Source organism: Ruditapes philippinarum, unplaced genomic scaffold (assembly GCF_026571515.1).
Source record: "Ruditapes philippinarum isolate M1 unplaced genomic scaffold, ASM2657151v2 ctg3067_1_1_1_1, whole genome shotgun sequence".
Lineage (NCBI taxonomy): Eukaryota > Metazoa > Mollusca > Bivalvia > Venerida > Veneridae > Ruditapes > Ruditapes philippinarum.
In genome coordinates this window covers 49,472-66,335 of record NW_026858887.1, presented here as the reverse complement: position 1 = coordinate 66,335, position 16,864 = coordinate 49,472, and the positions used below count along the sequence as shown (strand labels likewise).

The window sequence follows — 16,864 nt, the reverse complement described above, 5'->3', positions numbered from 1 at the left end:
CAATAAATTAAGCATAAGGTCTAATCAATCAAATTTTATTTGTATTTCATATCATCGTTATAAATGCATCATTTCAATGCAACAACAAATGTTTATTCCGAATGTTTTCAAAGTATCGACAAATCCTGTGTCGTTACTAAACCATTTACCGGTTTTATCTTACGTATATATATCTCTATATATATATCTATATATATTATTATCTTTTAAATGACAAGTATTTGCTTTGCGTATCTGACTTAACATAGAATCTCAGTTCATACAATCAACATGTAAACGTTAACTATTCACACATAGGCTTAAGTTTTGTGTTAACAAATGTTAAACTAATTATTATTCTATTTGTTCATGATGTAATATTCCTTGCTAACATTTAAGTTTAAATAAGAAATAGATAAAAAGCATGCTTTTGCCTTCTATATCAAACATTTACTATATCAAACACTTTTATTTATTAGGTTTAAACAGTATTTATTTCACGTAGTTCAAACATAATTATAAACAACAGCATAATATATACTTTTTTACAAATTGTATGAAGATTTAATCATGAAATTAATATTTCCCGTTGTAAAAGCAACATCTGTATCTAATATACATTATATTAATATGAAGTATTCAAAAATTGTTACCGATTTTTATCTTACCGATAAACAGGGTGTAGGTAACTTTGGCCATATCTTCTAGCGTCTACAAAGTCCACAATTGTTACAACAAGCAAAAAGGTCGCAATTCCTTTAGCCGTTGATTGTTTCGTGAATATATTTAAATCCATGTTGAATTAATTAATAATTGCATCGACATTTAAGTTTATATTAAGATATCGAGATTATACTTAGGATTTCAACTATTCTTCTCAGCATTTGTTATTTCCAATCTTATCCTTTTACTAAATTTACAAATATCTCTGAATATTCACTCTGTAATAAAGAGTGCATAGCTCCACAATCACTAGTCTAGCCCACTAATATTCCAATGTAACATATTAGAAGAAGTTTTGCCTATTATGATTAAATACAACAGCGGTAGATATAATATCCCATGGAAGTACATTTCTTTCTGCTGAGATTCGACACAAGTATATTTAAACATTATAATACTATAATATTCGTGTAAGATAGCTTTAAAGTTTAATTGGGTTAAGTAAATAATTTGGAATGAATACCTATGATAATAAGACATCTTTTCTCCTCCCCTCGACATGATAAACATTAATTAATGAAATGAAAAGTCCGGCCATGAGCATATGTGGCCTTGATAAAATAAACAAATACAAATCGCTTTACGTTAACATCAAATGAATAAACGCAGATAAAAATTGATTCATGTTTTTGTATTCATGTATTCCGTGTAATTCCGGTATCAGCACCTTTAATTAACCATTTTACAGTTGTTACTGTTGTCTCTTAATTTCTAATGATTTTCCTATTAGTAGTTTTTTTTTGTTATTTATCATCAGCAATTAGAACGCTGCCCCCCTGCACCGCCTGAGTGTTTTCCTTTTCTGTTTTTGTTCATTACTTTGCTAGGCGCAATACTAATTGTTCTGTGAGACCTGGATTGTTTAGGACTGCATTAAGTAAACGTCTATCTAATTTGTTGGTATTACCTTTTGTATTGTATTATTTCTTGAATTCAAAATGACACAAAAATATTTCTTTTCAAAACAAGTTTGCGATGAACGAAATTAATGAGACTGAAGAAATAGATAAACAAGTGAAGCCATGGGATCTCTGGGAAACTGTTTTACAGCAGCGACTGTTGAAATTTGTATGAGAGTGGTTTTTATTAATTATTTATATTTGTTTCATTACTGATTGTGTGTTTCAGTAAGTGAATGTGTGAAAGTCGGAAGCGGGTCATCGTCAATGTGCAAAGGCAGGATACTCTTGAACGGAGTTACATGTGAAATCTAAAAAATGAATTTTCTACAGTTTCTAAAAATAAATATCGTTGGCGTTATCTTATATCGAGAAGAAATACCAAAGGAGAAAATATGTTAATAAGTACATTATACGTATCTTTTTTACACTTTCTTTTTTTTTCTTGAAAAGGAAAATTGTATGTCTCAATAAAGAATCATAAACAATGAAATAAAAACCAGAGTTAAAATTCCTGTTCAATTTACGAAACAATTCACCATTATATAGAGTGCACGAATGCATAACCTTCTAACAGAAATGTCGATTTTTTTTCTTTCAGAAAAAGTGTGCAAAAAGCAACTCATCTTGTTGTTATAGTGTTGTCTTGCTGATTTGTACTGTTTCAACTATTTTTTTCACGATAAAAAAATAAAATAATAAAATAATAATAAAATAAAATAAAAATAAATGTATTTTTCTATTGCAGGTATCCTGCAAATGTATTCAATAAAGTTAGTTAAAGTATATTGGTTAATATGATATACTTAACAGACGTTTTTAGAGTTATGTTACACGCTGTTTCCTCAGGGGTGCAAAATTCTAACTTAAAATTTAATACAATACTTGAACGATTCAAAACGTTCGTAACATTATGAACTTCTAGAAGAAATGATTAAAATGATAAAACAAAATAAGCTACTGAAATGTAAACTGAATTTAAATATTGATGCATGTATATAGGCGTTGTCTGAATAAAAAATCAATATTTAATATTTATACATTTTAATTGCATATGCTACAACATTACGTAATGATGTGGATATAGAGATTTATTCTTAATTTGCATACGAGTTTTTCTTTCAATGCAATTTTGTAAGGCTTTCGTTTATTTTTATCTTGATATGATTTTTTCATTTTCTTTTTTCTCTCTTTTTTGGGGTGGTGGGGTGGGGGTTGGGTTGGGGGGATGGTTAATGTTTCAGCACACACCGACACAGAAAAGGCCATATGTCAAAATTTTCCATCTTTGCTGATGGAGGAAAGAAATTCCGTGTATTATTTCAGACTCGAGCGGTCATCTTAGTAGAACCACCGACGTTCCATAAGCTAGCTCATATGACATAATTCGAAGTCTCTGACTGGATTCGAACCCTTAGCGGGCGGAAAGAGACAAGTGGTTTGAAATCAACAACCAACTACTTAGCTACGGAAGCCCCGAGTTTATCAAATGCTCATAGAAAGAATATGAATGTTTTGACGTGACACTCTTCTTCAAAGGCATAAAAATTACATATTATTGTACAATTAAGATGGTGTTTTACATGGGTACATGATCACTATAACAAGTCTACATTTAGTGATTCAAGCTAACCTTAAAACTTCGAAACGTTAACTATGTAAAAATAAATGAGTAACAAATATGAGACGTACGCAACCCTTTTTAACTTTGATGTATTTCTGATTAGCTTTAAAGTATTTTGTGTATCTTTTGATACGCCCATAAACTATAAAATGTCTTCGTAATGGAACTTTCAAACATATCGGATAAACTAAGCTTCGGATATATTTTATCTTGTTGTTCAATGAATCAAACAAGGACGATAATATGGCTTGAAGTAATGTTATTTATAGGATCACTGGGCCAAATATGTAAAACAGTTTTTTTCATTTTCTTTTAATGTGTTGCCCTCTCACATAATTCAAAAAGATACTAATTTGCTATTCACGTGAGTCATATTTTGTTCTTTTACGTTTTGACAGTTCGTATACTCCATAATTATTAAGTTTTTTTTTGTATTGGAAGTCAAAATACCACATTGTGTTCACTTTGCTACATTTATCCCAGATAAGTACGTATTCAGTGTTATTTTCTTCAAGTGATAAACAACAGATAAGCTCTAAACAACAACAGCAAACTACATATCTATGTTTCGGCTTATATATTGACTATAAGCATGTTAACCGGCAGGCGCTACCATGGTATGAAATCCTCTTTCGGTCGATATGTACAGGGGAAAATGAGCAAATGTTTTCTTCTTGTATGACCATGTTTTCATCAAAGACCGATCATAATCAATTCAATGATTGGAATATGACCTGAACCCCTTTATCTGTCTTATGATATGATTGTAATGCTGTATAGCTTTACATCTTCAACGTTTATCGTGAATATCACCATAAAATACGAAAATACTGTAAGACATTTATTGAAATATTGATGGATTTTTTATGCTGCAAACAATGATCAAAATCCTATATCAATTGATATATTAATGCTTTGGTTGTTTTTTTCTGTACCCAAGTAACACTATTTCTGTTCTAGAGTGTAAAAAATTAAAGAAGTCCTTGAAAACATTATGAGCGTCAGTTTGAAAGGTAGATGAATATCAAAAAAAATCGGTAGTTGATCATATCATAAATTTTTAATCACAAGATAACGGAGGGGGCCTAAATGGATATTCACGCGAATAATACCCAGTAGAGGTCAATGTTTGAGTAGTTATCTGTGTGTCAGTTTTTTGTGCGTCATGTTAGCTGTGTGCTTTGAGTAGTGTCCTGTGTGTCAGTGTGCGAGTAGTATCCTATGGGTCAGGTCAGTGTTCGAGTAGTTCATGTGAGTCATGTTAGCTTTGTACATAGTGTGTTGTGATGAGTGTCCTCTGTGTCAGAAATATTTTGTGCATGTTAGCTATGTGCTTAGTGTATTCTGTGTTAGAAGTGTCTTGTGTGTCATATTAGCTGTGTGCGGAGTGTGCTGTGAGTGAGTAGTGTATCTGTCAGTCATATTGTGTCCTGTGTATCAATTTTCTCCTTTGTGTCAGTGTGAGAATAGTGTCCTGTGCATATTAGCTGTGTCCTGTGTCATTGAGCAGACTCTCTGTAAGTCATAGGTATACTGTGTGTCAGATCAGTGTTTGAGTAGTTAATGTGATTATTCTTAGCTGTGTGCGTAGTGTGTTGTGAGTAGCGATTAACATATTGCAAACAACACTTTCAATCCACGTAAATTACCAAATAAATGTCAAAATATGTAAAAGTCCCCTTCTGCGCTAATCAAGCAAATAAAGTCTTAGTCAATTTTACCTACAGTTTTTTTTTTTCATAATAAAAGTAACACATTTATAACAAGATAAATGAATTTTACTAAATTGTAACACCACGCACACTACGTTGACAAAGGGAATCAGTTTGTTATTTGCGCGAATCCTTATGTAAATATACTGAAGTATCAATGGCGAAAAAATAACAGAGACATATGAAACTAATGAATTAAAAAGAAAAAAAAGAAGAAAAAACCCAAGAAAACAACAACAACAAAATACTTCATTACACTTATTCATTTCGCTTATTTCGGATATCTAAAAATATACTCTTTTAAATTTTAAAGATCAAACATATCGGACATGATTCTATTTTCTCCAAAAACCAAAGATCAACTGCCACTTTTGCAAGAGACACTCGCCTCCAAAGGTGGTAACTCAATCCGAATAGACACTAAACATGGATTTTCAACTACATGAAAATGTGATTAAATGACCCGTGACAAAAACGCGTGCGTACGAGCACTTAGACAAGTATCAATATTAACAATTCATCTTACGTTTTTTACAAATCATTTCCTAAAGAAAATAAACTATTTCTGCGTTATATAACATATTTCATGCAATTTATGGGTTAATTAAAATGAACTTGTTTTTCTATTTCACTTAAATTCATTCGGGCACTTGATTCTAATTCTTCAAAAAATACAAGGTATTTCGAGGGATGCTGCTTTAAAAGATCCGTAAATGTCATTTGACTAACTTGTACTTATAATGTGACCTAGAAAAATTGATTACCTTGCAATTTTAAAAATCATCTCACGTGAAAACGTCTGTTCTGTCTATGAATGAAATAAAAAATGTATTCGCTTATATAATCATAGTTATTGTAAACGATAACGACGCATTGTGTTATTTTAGAATCTTCCATATTATTTTGTTTACATAGACCTAATAAAAATTTACCCAAACTTTTTCTGGAATGTAAATTTATATTAAAAAATATTGCAAATATTGTTTTCTATCGGTCAAATACTGTGCATAAATAAATTGACATATGGTATGAATTTCACAATTAATGAAAAAATACTCCGCACACATTTCTTTGCCAATACTTATTAGAATCCGTCAGAATCTTAAATAATATAAGAATAAGAAAAGATTTAGTACTTTTGATAGCACATAATAGATGTTCCACCTTGTATAGCTATTTGTATCACTCATGCGACCAGTGAAGCCCACATACCCGTACTGTCTGATCATTGTCTGCACTGTTTGCTATTCAGTTAGCACATATTTTGAAAATCCACAATTTCACCTAAATGGTGGATGATTCTTTTTCATAATCAAAGGTGGACAAGTGAAGTAAAAGGGACTCCACTGCAGGTATCGCTAAATATCTTGTATACAAATTTTCAGATCATTTGCCCACTCTGCTTTTCCCAGAATAATAATTTTAATTAGGGACATTGACTCAAAATTGAAAAGCGATGCAACGCTTTTAACCCATTACTTTATGAGCATTTTGTGAAAAATGGCTGTTTTCATTGAAAAGTCTCCCGTTACAAGTTCAAATTGCTATAATACTATAAAAACTGCTTCAACACTAATCAAACTTGGCACAAATGTTGACTGGACCATTGCCCTTGCAACAACATGCTCAGGCTTAAATTTTCTTTTACCATGGCAACGAGGGGACATCTCAAAATTGCCAAAAATCACTATTTTGCGTTGATTTTTTTTCCATCAAAATTGATTTCAAAGTGCTGCAACTTCTCAATGGATTGAGATAGAGTCAAATGCTTTTCAGCATTGGTTACACGTTACCTTATGATCAATCTGGGGTCATTTATAGCCTCCCACAAGTCCAAAATTTTCTTGGCGATGAGGGCCGCCCCTTCAAACCCCCAAAACAGAAGGGGGCACATCCCCCTTCCGGCAACCCCCTGATGTATCTTTTGGTTGGGGGGGGGGGGGGCACGCCGAAAAAGAGGTCACTTTTTTAACAACATTTCTCAAACAAAAACAAATGTTGGGGCCCTAAATAAGGCATTTTTTCACCATTTGAGACAACAAAAAAGGGGGGGGGAAGGCTTAAAAAGGCGTGTATATAACGTAATGGGTTAATTCAAATCATTCTAAGAATAGCACAAAATACCATTAATAAATTTATTTCTCAGTATATTTCAGAATTATCTTTTACATGCATTTCTGTTTTGAGAGTCCCAGTTGATCTTTGCTAGAAATTCAACTGTTATGTTTTTATGTTTTTGGTCCTCAGTGGATATTTATCGCGATTAGGGTTAATTTGATACACTTTGCTGATATTGCTTATATTATAGGTGATTTCAAAGCAATTATTCTGAAATACAATCGAAAAGTAGTAACGAGTATTGAGAATTTATTTTTCCTATCAAATAAATATACTTTTAAGCTCTAAGTTTACGCCTTTGTTTACATACGATTTGAAGTGTTTTATTTATTTCATTTGGTCACAGACACCCACATAAGAAACACGTTTATATATCTGCTACAATGGTACAGGAACGATTATTATGTTAAGAGATGTACTCGTCCATCATAACTAACTAACTAACTAACTGACTGACTGACAGACTGACTGACTGACTAACTTAACGAACGATCCATCCGTCCGTCCAACCAACCAATCAACCAACCAACCAACCAACCAATCAACTAACTTATCACCCAACCAACCAACCAACCAAAGTAAAGATAATGATAATCATAATATTTATTAATTTATTTAAATGCTGTGAAATTAAAGATACATCAATCGATGTTAAGTTAGAAAAAGGCAACTGAAAATGAATTAAGAAACGTTTTAACTTACTTTGACCTTTGCGATGCAATTTGTCTATAAGCCAAACTATTGTCAAAACTTAGAATAATTATCACAAAATGACAGAGCAACTGCTTTTTAGATAGTTTATGCATTATCAACAAGACAGTTCTACCTTATACGTCAATATTTATATAATCGTAAACTCAAAACAAATTTGGAATTTCAAATAATATAAATCAGTTTTGTATATACGAGGTATATAAGAGGTATATAAGAGGTATATAAGATTACTTTGTCGTATATTGAATTTACAAGGCTCTTAACTCCCACATAAATACTCTAAAGTCATACAGCACTTAACGCTTTTCATTCTTATCAAATGTAGATATATGGTATTAAAATGGAATTGAGAAAATAAATACTGCCTGACATCAACGACAGTCAACCTTATTTTTTTCTGAACCATCAAATTATCAGTACTGTAAATAATACTGTAATGTTTGGAAATTATTTCAGAATCTTGTTGACCAAGGAATAAAATGAAATCAATACGTTATACGATATAAATTTATATTTAACTAGAAATGTGTCCATAGGACACGGATGCCCCCACACGCCACTGTTCTGTCAATCTTATGACTCTAGGTCAAATATTTTTTGGACTACATTGCCACAAATTGAAAAATCAAAATCAACAAAGGGCCATAATTCTGTTAAATTTGGTCGCAGCAAAAATTCCTTCCTTTACTACCATCTACACATTAAGGTTGTTCATCCCTGGAAGTTTAAGCAAAATCTGCCATCTGGTTTAAGAGGAGTTGCGTTCACAAAATTTCTACATAGTATATAGTGAAAAAATCAACAAAGGGCCATAATTCTGTTAAATTTGGTCGCAGCAAAAATTCCTTCCTTTACTACCATCTATGTACACATTAAGGTTGTTCATCCCTGGAAGTTTAAGCAAAATCTGCCATCCGGTTTAAGATGAGTTGCGTTCACAAAATTTCTACATAGTGTATAGTGAAAAAATCAACAAAGGGGCATAATTATGTAAAATTTTGTCGCAACAAAAATTCCTTCCTTTACTACCATCTACACATTAAGGTTGTTCATCCCTAGAAGTTTAAGCAAAATCTGCCATCCGGTTTAAGAGGAGTTGCGTTCACAAAATTTCTACATAGTATATAGTGAGAAAATCAACAAAGGGCCATAATTCTGTTAAATTTTGTCGCAGCAAAAATTCCTCCCTTTACTGCCATCTACACATTAAGGTTGTTCATCCCTGGAAGTTTAAGCAAAATCTGCCATCCGGTTTAAGAGGAGTTGCGTTCACAAAATTTCTACATAGTATATAGTGAAAAAATCAACAAAGGGCCATAATTCTGTTAAATTTGGTCGCAGCAAAAATTCCTTCCTTTACTACCATCTACACATTAAGGTTGTTCATCTCTGGAAGTTTAAGCAAAATCTGCCATCCGGTTTAAGAGGAGTTGCGTTCACAAAATTTCGGGACGTACGGACAGACGGACGGACGGACGGACGGACAGACGTACGGCGTGACGGACACTCGGACGGACAAGTGCAACGCTATATGCTCCCACTCTGTATGTTTTATGTATTAATATATATTGTTGGGGTTCTGTGCATTATTTCAGACACGAACAGGCAGCTGAGTAGAATCACCGTCTCATAATTTAGTTCTATCATGCAAAACCAATGATTGGCTTGTTATCACAATGTTTACATAATTCATGAACTAAAATATAATTGTTCTACCACAATGAACAAGAACACCTGTGTAGTGTTTACTAAACGTTATTCCACAGTCAAAATAAACGTTATAAAGCATACAATTCAAATGCTACAAAAATGTATGTTATGTTATTCTGTTATAATTTTAAAGGAGCTAGATTATGGTCAACATTTTAATAGGAAAATTAACTTTGGATTGAATTGTGGGTTAAACGGATAAAAACCTGATGTCATATGTATGATTTGACGTATTGCTTCCTTTAATGATTTAAATACATTTGAGTGAAAGGTCAAAGTTTAATATTACTGTCATATCATTCGCACGCTATTCTTTTCCATCAACGACAAAACCACCACCACCAAGAACAACAAAAACAACAAAACAACTACAACAAAAACAACAGCATCAGAAAACAAAAACGACAATTATTTTTATCAATATAAGATTACAAACATGTAAATTTACTACAGCTAGATATAATTAATGAGATGTATATGGTAAAGGCCACATTGTTAATGTTGTATCTGTTTTTATCTTACAGATCGCTTAAATCGTATTGCCGCTTAAATCGTAGTACTGATTTTATTTTGTCTTTTCGCACAAGGACAATAAGCATTATAATTAAATGTTTGATTTATCAACTGTGATGACTTTATCACCTACAATATCATTATCAACACACTTATATCTATAGGGTCCATCTTATAAATCTGACAGACACGAAAGAGTTTTGTTAAAAATAAAGTTTATTTATCAACAAACATAATATTTATATTAGCCTGTAACGATTTGCAGGTTTAGCGTGTTGCTTATTTTGTATTATAGATCGCTTAAATCACACTTCCGCTTAAATCGTATTACTGATAGTATTATCTTTTCGCACAAAAAAACAATAAGCATTGAATGTTTGATCTATCTATCAAACTGTGATGAATTAAACATATCCAGTATCATTATCAACATACTTATATCTATAGGCCTAATTAGTCATAATCTTATTGTAAGTTGACAAGTGCTTGACCTCATCTTATAATCTGATAGACACGGAAGAGTCTTGTAAATGTGAATACCATTTTCTCCTTGTATTTCCCCTCTACCGAGATCTTCGTTCAACGTATTTTTTTATAAATAAATAAATAAATAAATAGACTCATGTATTCGTTCCAAAAACATTAACTTGTCGAAGTTACTGAAAAGTGTAAACCAAACATTACCCTATACAAGTTAATATATCATTTTTTTAAAAACACAAAACGTTGTCTAAACAATCAAGCATGGACACGTAGAAACTCTTTAAAAGCTTTTGACATTCACAGCGATGTCACTGAGCCTTTGGTTCAAGGAATTAATTTGTTCACAGAGGCCATGGTAGGACAAAAACGTATACATGAACCGGAAATATGAAAAAGCGGAAACTTAAACCCAATCAAATTTCAAAGGCTTTACAACCAAACAATTAAACTTGGTTTACATATTTTAGTTTATTAACAGAAAACAATGTATTGTGTTTGGTTTATTTCTCACCATTGTTTGTAAAAATGCACTTAACAGCATTAAAGTCTGGATGATGATAAAATATTACAGCACCCTGCATTTCTTAAATAATTGAAAAATTGACATACATCAAACAGTGCAATTCTCTCATTTGAAAAATATATAAAAAATGAATTTAACAACAAACGATCGATTTTTTTTCTCATGAAATGGGTCACGAAACACACCCAATTAAGATATAATTGATGATGATATGAATCTACCTAACAGAGCCCTCTGTTTTAGGTCAAACATCAAACAAATTGCATTGTTCGATCTCCTATTGTTATGACATGGCCGTATCAGTACATATATTTTGGATTGTTACTAGATAAAAAAATCTATGAAATAAGATCATAAGATCACTTATCTAATGAAGGATGTAAAAATGGTCATCTGAAACACTGTAAAATCTTCTTTGTTTTAGTTAATAAGGTACACAATAATCACACATATTCTGTTCTTTATATTTCATAAAATAGACAGGACATATTTTGAGAATATGACCCTCTATAAGATGCTATCTAGAGGCATTCAGTAATACAAGTTGTATCTTGGTATATTTTACATATTTGGGGTATGCTGTCCATAATAAAATTTGAAATATTGTCTGACCTTAAACCAATGCATTGTGTTTGGTTTATTTCTCCCCATTGTTAGTTAAAATGCACTTAACGGCATTGAACGCCGCCTTTCCTTGTGGACCTTGTTTATCATATCTTATATTTGGTAATGAAGTAAACAGATAATGATTCTGATATAATATTAAACAACATTTGGAAAAGTGTTTTAATTAAAATTAAAACTGGCATTCTCAAAATAAAACGAATATGAAGGATGACAAATGCTCCAAAGTCCTAACAGCAGTTCTCAACATCAGTTCGCTTACACCGGGTTTTTCATCTTATTAATAAATGCAAACGTCCAATATGCATTATATTGAATAACAAATATACTGAACCAAAAAAGAAACTTTCGCAAAGTATGTGCCAGTTGTTCAAAGGTACCACTTTGATGTACACACTTATATACACGTAGTAGCTTGTGTTTATTCAAGGTAAAAATCAAGTTTCAAAAGGATTGAAAAACGGTACTAACATATCGACATTCAAACTTGGAGAAACATTCTTTTTTGTTTCAGTATAGTTTCATAGAAACATCGTTACAACGACTGTTGCATAGGCATATAGGCTTATGAAAAGGAGCATACAAGCATGTCACTGACCCATACAGATTTGTTAAAATTCAAAGAACCCCGATTGCCTACGCATTTAATTTTACACTTTCCTCTTCACCCCCACCTTCCTCACAAACAACAATACCCCCTAATTAACAACAACAACGGATACATTCCTTATTTTACTTATAGCAATAAGAGAAGGTCAAATAATTAATTATAAAAAACATCTCGAATTTTCTAAATGTCATTATTAATTTTGATCATGTGAAATAATTTAATAACATTTTATAACAACTAAAATTATTACAAAATAATTTCCTGTAACGTACCTCCTCAATTAATTAAGCATTAGGTCATATAAATCAAATTTATCTAGTATTACTTATCACCGTTAATATATCATTTCAAAATAACAACACATGCTGATACTCAATGTTTCAATGTATCAACAAATCCTCTCTTGTGACTAAATGTATGTACCGTTATCTTTATCAATAAACCATTAAATCATGCTTAATTAGTTTTTTTTATCTTTTATAAGTTGACAAGTATTTGGCCTTAAGTAATCTGACTAGCATAGGAATCTCATTCATAAAGTCAACATGTAAACGTTAACTATTCACACATAGGCTTAAGTTTCGTATTAACAAATGTTAAACTAATTGTTATTCTATTAAATTTTGTTACTGATGTAATATTCCTTTCTTACATTTAAGTTAAAATAAAAAGACAATAAAAAGGATGCTTTTGTCAAACAAACATTTACTATATCAAAAATTTACTGTTACTATATCAAACATTAACTGTATCCGACACCTATATTGATTTGGTTTAAAAAATTATATATTTCATACAGTTCAAACATATACAATTATGCACAGCAACATGATGTGTATTTATTTACAAATTGTACGAGAGTTAAACAAAAAGTGACATAAATCTTGCTCCATGGGTAATATAATATTATCTATATTTAATATATTATATTAAAATTAAGTTTTCATAATTGAATAATAATAATAATAATAATAATAATAAAAATAATAATAAAATTATCTCACCGATAAACAGAATGCATGTAACTTTGACTATATCTCCTAGTGTCAACAAACTCCAAAATCGTTACAACAAGCAAAAAGGTCACAATTCCTTTATTCGTTGACTGTTTCGTAAATTTATTTAAATCCATTTTTGAATAAATTACTTGATTATTTACAACCACATTTATACTAAGATTAGGAATGCGAGTTTATATATCAGAATCCATCTATTCTGTTCAGCATTTGTTAATTTAAACCCCTGTCACACTAGGGCGGCGTTCTCACGGCGTCCAAAGAAAATTTAGAACGCCGAAGTAAGCGCAGTAAGATCGCAAACATCGCCGTAGCATCGCCACAGCATCGCAGTGGCATCGCATAGAACGCCGACCGACGGCGCGCATTTTGAGCATGCTCAAAACAAACGCTGTCATTCGGCGTTCTGATAAAAGCGCAGTGGTATCGCAGTAAACAACTCAGTAGCATCTCCTACAACGCAACAGGAACGCCGTGAAAGCGCAGAAGGATCGCCGAATGAATGCCATGGTTAGCCACGGCGCTTGTACGGAGATTGTGCGGCGTCTCTACAGCGCCTTTACTACGTGTATACGGTGCTAGCACGGCGTTTGTACGGAGCTTTATTTTTCTAAAGCGCTCTTACTGCGACTTTACGACACTGTCACGGCGACCATTGTGTTCTCAAGGCGATTCTACTGCGTTCATCTGCAATTGCAGAATACAGCACAGTAAAATCACTACTTAATACCACTCTGGAATAAAGATCACCCCTGCATTAAGACCAATTTTTAAAAGAACGGAATTTTCTGTTCTTTATGTTAATGGCATCAAGATCCACAATTAAGACCACTACACTTATCCACTTTTAAGACCACCAGTTTCACTTCCAATTCATTGTTTTATTTATCTGTCACCACTATTGAGATTACTGATATTCCAGTCAGTACCTATTCAGATCACCAGTTTATTTTATTCATCTGCTTGAATTCTCTAAAGCATGACACTTTGGTGAAACAATGTGTTTCAACTGTTATGATTAGAAAATTGAATGAAGGTAAGAAAATAAACTTCAGAGTGATTTAATGCTATTTTCTGCAATTTTAGTTTGTGAAAAAATATTTCTTTAATTAATAGGTGAATTATAATCAGTTTATAGTAATATAAAAAATTATGAAGGATATAATATAATTGTTTTAACATGTTTACACATAAAATTCAAATAGAGTGGTCATGAAATATATGCTTTGATAATTATATCTATATCCATAATTAGGACCATCCGCAATTAAGATCACTGTGACTTTAGTCCATTCCTTTTTGTTGGGTTCCACTGTATATATAAAACGTGTTTGCAAGTAAATTTCCTTTTAATCATGGATGATGAACGGCAGCAAGAATGAAGTTGTAGCAGGTTCACGACTATTCAGAATCAGTTATCGCTGGTATATGAAGCATGATTTAAGCGCAGTGTGAACGCCGCGAGAGCGCCGTGTAAGCGCTGTGAAAGCGCAGTGGAAGCGCTGTGAAAGCGCAGTAGAAGCGCACAAAACGCAGAAGAAGCGCAGTCCGAACGCAGACAATCGCCAATTAGAACGCCGTAGGAACGCGTTTTAACGCTGTTGAAGCTCCGTAGCAACGCCATGATCGCCCTAAAGACGCCGTGCAGTCTCCATGTCATCAAAATATCAGATTTTTCTAGCGATCCCGCGGCACTTTCTTTAATTTTACAACCCCGTGCAAACGCAGTAAAAGCGCAGTCTAGTGTGATAGGGCCTTTATATCTTATCCTTTTACATTTACAAAGCTCTCTGAATATTCACTCTGTAATAAAGATGTGCATAGCTCCACAATCACTAGTCTAGCCCCACTAATATTCCAGTGTAAGATATTAGAAGAAATTTTGCCTATAATAATTGAATACAACAGTGGTAGATATAATATCCCATGGAAGTTCATTTCTTTTCGTTGAGATTCGACGCGTGTATATTTAAACATTATAATACTATAATATTCCTGAGAGATAGCTTTAAACTTCAATTGGGTTAAGTAAATAATTTGGAATGAATGCCTGTGATAATAAGACATCTTTTCTTCTCCCCTCGAGATAATAAACATTAATTAATGAAATAAAAAGTCCGGCCATGAGCATATGTGGCCTTGATAAAATAAACAAATACAAATCGCTTTACGTTAACATCAAATGAATAAACGCAGATAAAAATTGATTCATGTTTTTGTATTCATGTATTCCGTGTTATTCCGGTATCAGCACTTTTAATTAACCATTTTACAGTTGCTACTGTTGTCTCTTAATTTCTTATGATTTTCCAAATGGTAGCTTAATTGTTAATTATTATCAGCAATTAGAAAGCTGCCCCCCCTGCACCGCCTGAGTGCTTTCCTCTTCTGTTTTTGTTCATTACTTTGCTAGAAGCAATACCAATTCTTCTGCGAGACATGGATTGTTTGGGGCTGCATTTAACTAAACGTCGCTCTAATTTGTTGGTATAACCTTTTGTTTTGTATTGTTTCTCGAATTCAAAATGACAAAAAGATATCTTTTTTTTCCAAACTACTTTGCGATGAACGAAATTAATGAGAATGAAGAAATAGATAACAAGTGAAACCATGGGATCTCTGGAAAACAGATTTTTTATCAGTTATTTATTTATGTTACATTACTGATTGTGTGTTTCAGTAAGTTACTGTGTGAAAGTCGGAAACGGGTCAAGAGTCAATGTGCAAAGGCAGGATACTCTTGTACGGAGAGTTACATAACATGTGAAATCTAAAAATTGATATGTCTACAGTTTCTAAAGAATTGTCGTTGAAGTTATCTTATATCGAAAAGAAATACCAAAGGATAAAATATGTTAATAAGTACATTATAAGTATCTTTTTTTACACTTTTATTTTCATTTTTTTTTCTTGAATAGGGAAATTGTAAGTATCAGTAACGAAAAAAAAATGAAATAAAAACCAGTGTTAAAATTCCTGTTAATTTACGAAACAATTTACCATAATAAAGAATGCACGAATGCATAACCGTATAATTTTTCTTTCAGACTAAGGCTGCAAAAAAGCAACTAATCTTGTTGTTATAGTGCTGTCTTCCTGGTTTGTACTGTTTCAACTATTTCTTTTCACGAAAAGAAAAAAAAAAAAGAAAAAAATAAATGTAATTTGTTTTGCAGCTATCATGTAAATTAATTCAATAAAGTTAGTTAAAGTATATAAGTATATATGATATATATTTAACAGGCGTTTTTAGAGTTATGTTAAACGTTACTTCTGCAGGGGTAAAATATGTTTTACAAAATTTTAACGCCACATTGTAGCAAAATGTAACACAATACGTGAACGATTCAAACGTTCATAACGTGAACATGAACAGAAGACATGCTAATAATATCGCGATGTACTTTAATTTTCTTTAAAGTTCCTGAAATGTAAAATGAATTTAAATATTGATACATGTACATAGACGTTGCCTATGGGGACACAGGCAAACATTTTCATTTCTTAGTTTTGAATTTTTTATTCGATATTCTGTAAATGCCCTCAAAATGAATGTATTAGACAGTCAAAGGAATAAAACTTTTCTCCATATAAAGAATAAAATGATGATTTTCTA

The 16,864-nt window shown here is 32.1% G+C and overlaps 1 protein-coding gene across 4 annotated transcripts in view; it reads right to left on the bottom strand.

Moving 5' to 3' along the window:
• The window catches only part of LOC132754567 (uncharacterized), a 101,929-nt gene that overhangs the window by 63,460 nt on the left and 21,605 nt on the right, over positions 1-16,864 (bottom strand). The window contains exon 1 of one of the 4 annotated variants that reach the window (XM_060745219.1): positions 13,237-13,303. The exons of 2 other annotated variants lie outside the window; for them this stretch is intronic. In XM_060745219.1, the coding sequence (XP_060601202.1) occupies positions 13,237-13,253 (17 nt within the window). In that variant the 5' untranslated portion in view covers positions 13,254-13,303. Of the gene's footprint in view, positions 1-647; positions 791-13,236; positions 13,304-16,864 lie in introns of those variants that run through there. One more of the 4 variants, XM_060745216.1, reaches the window with a different exon arrangement.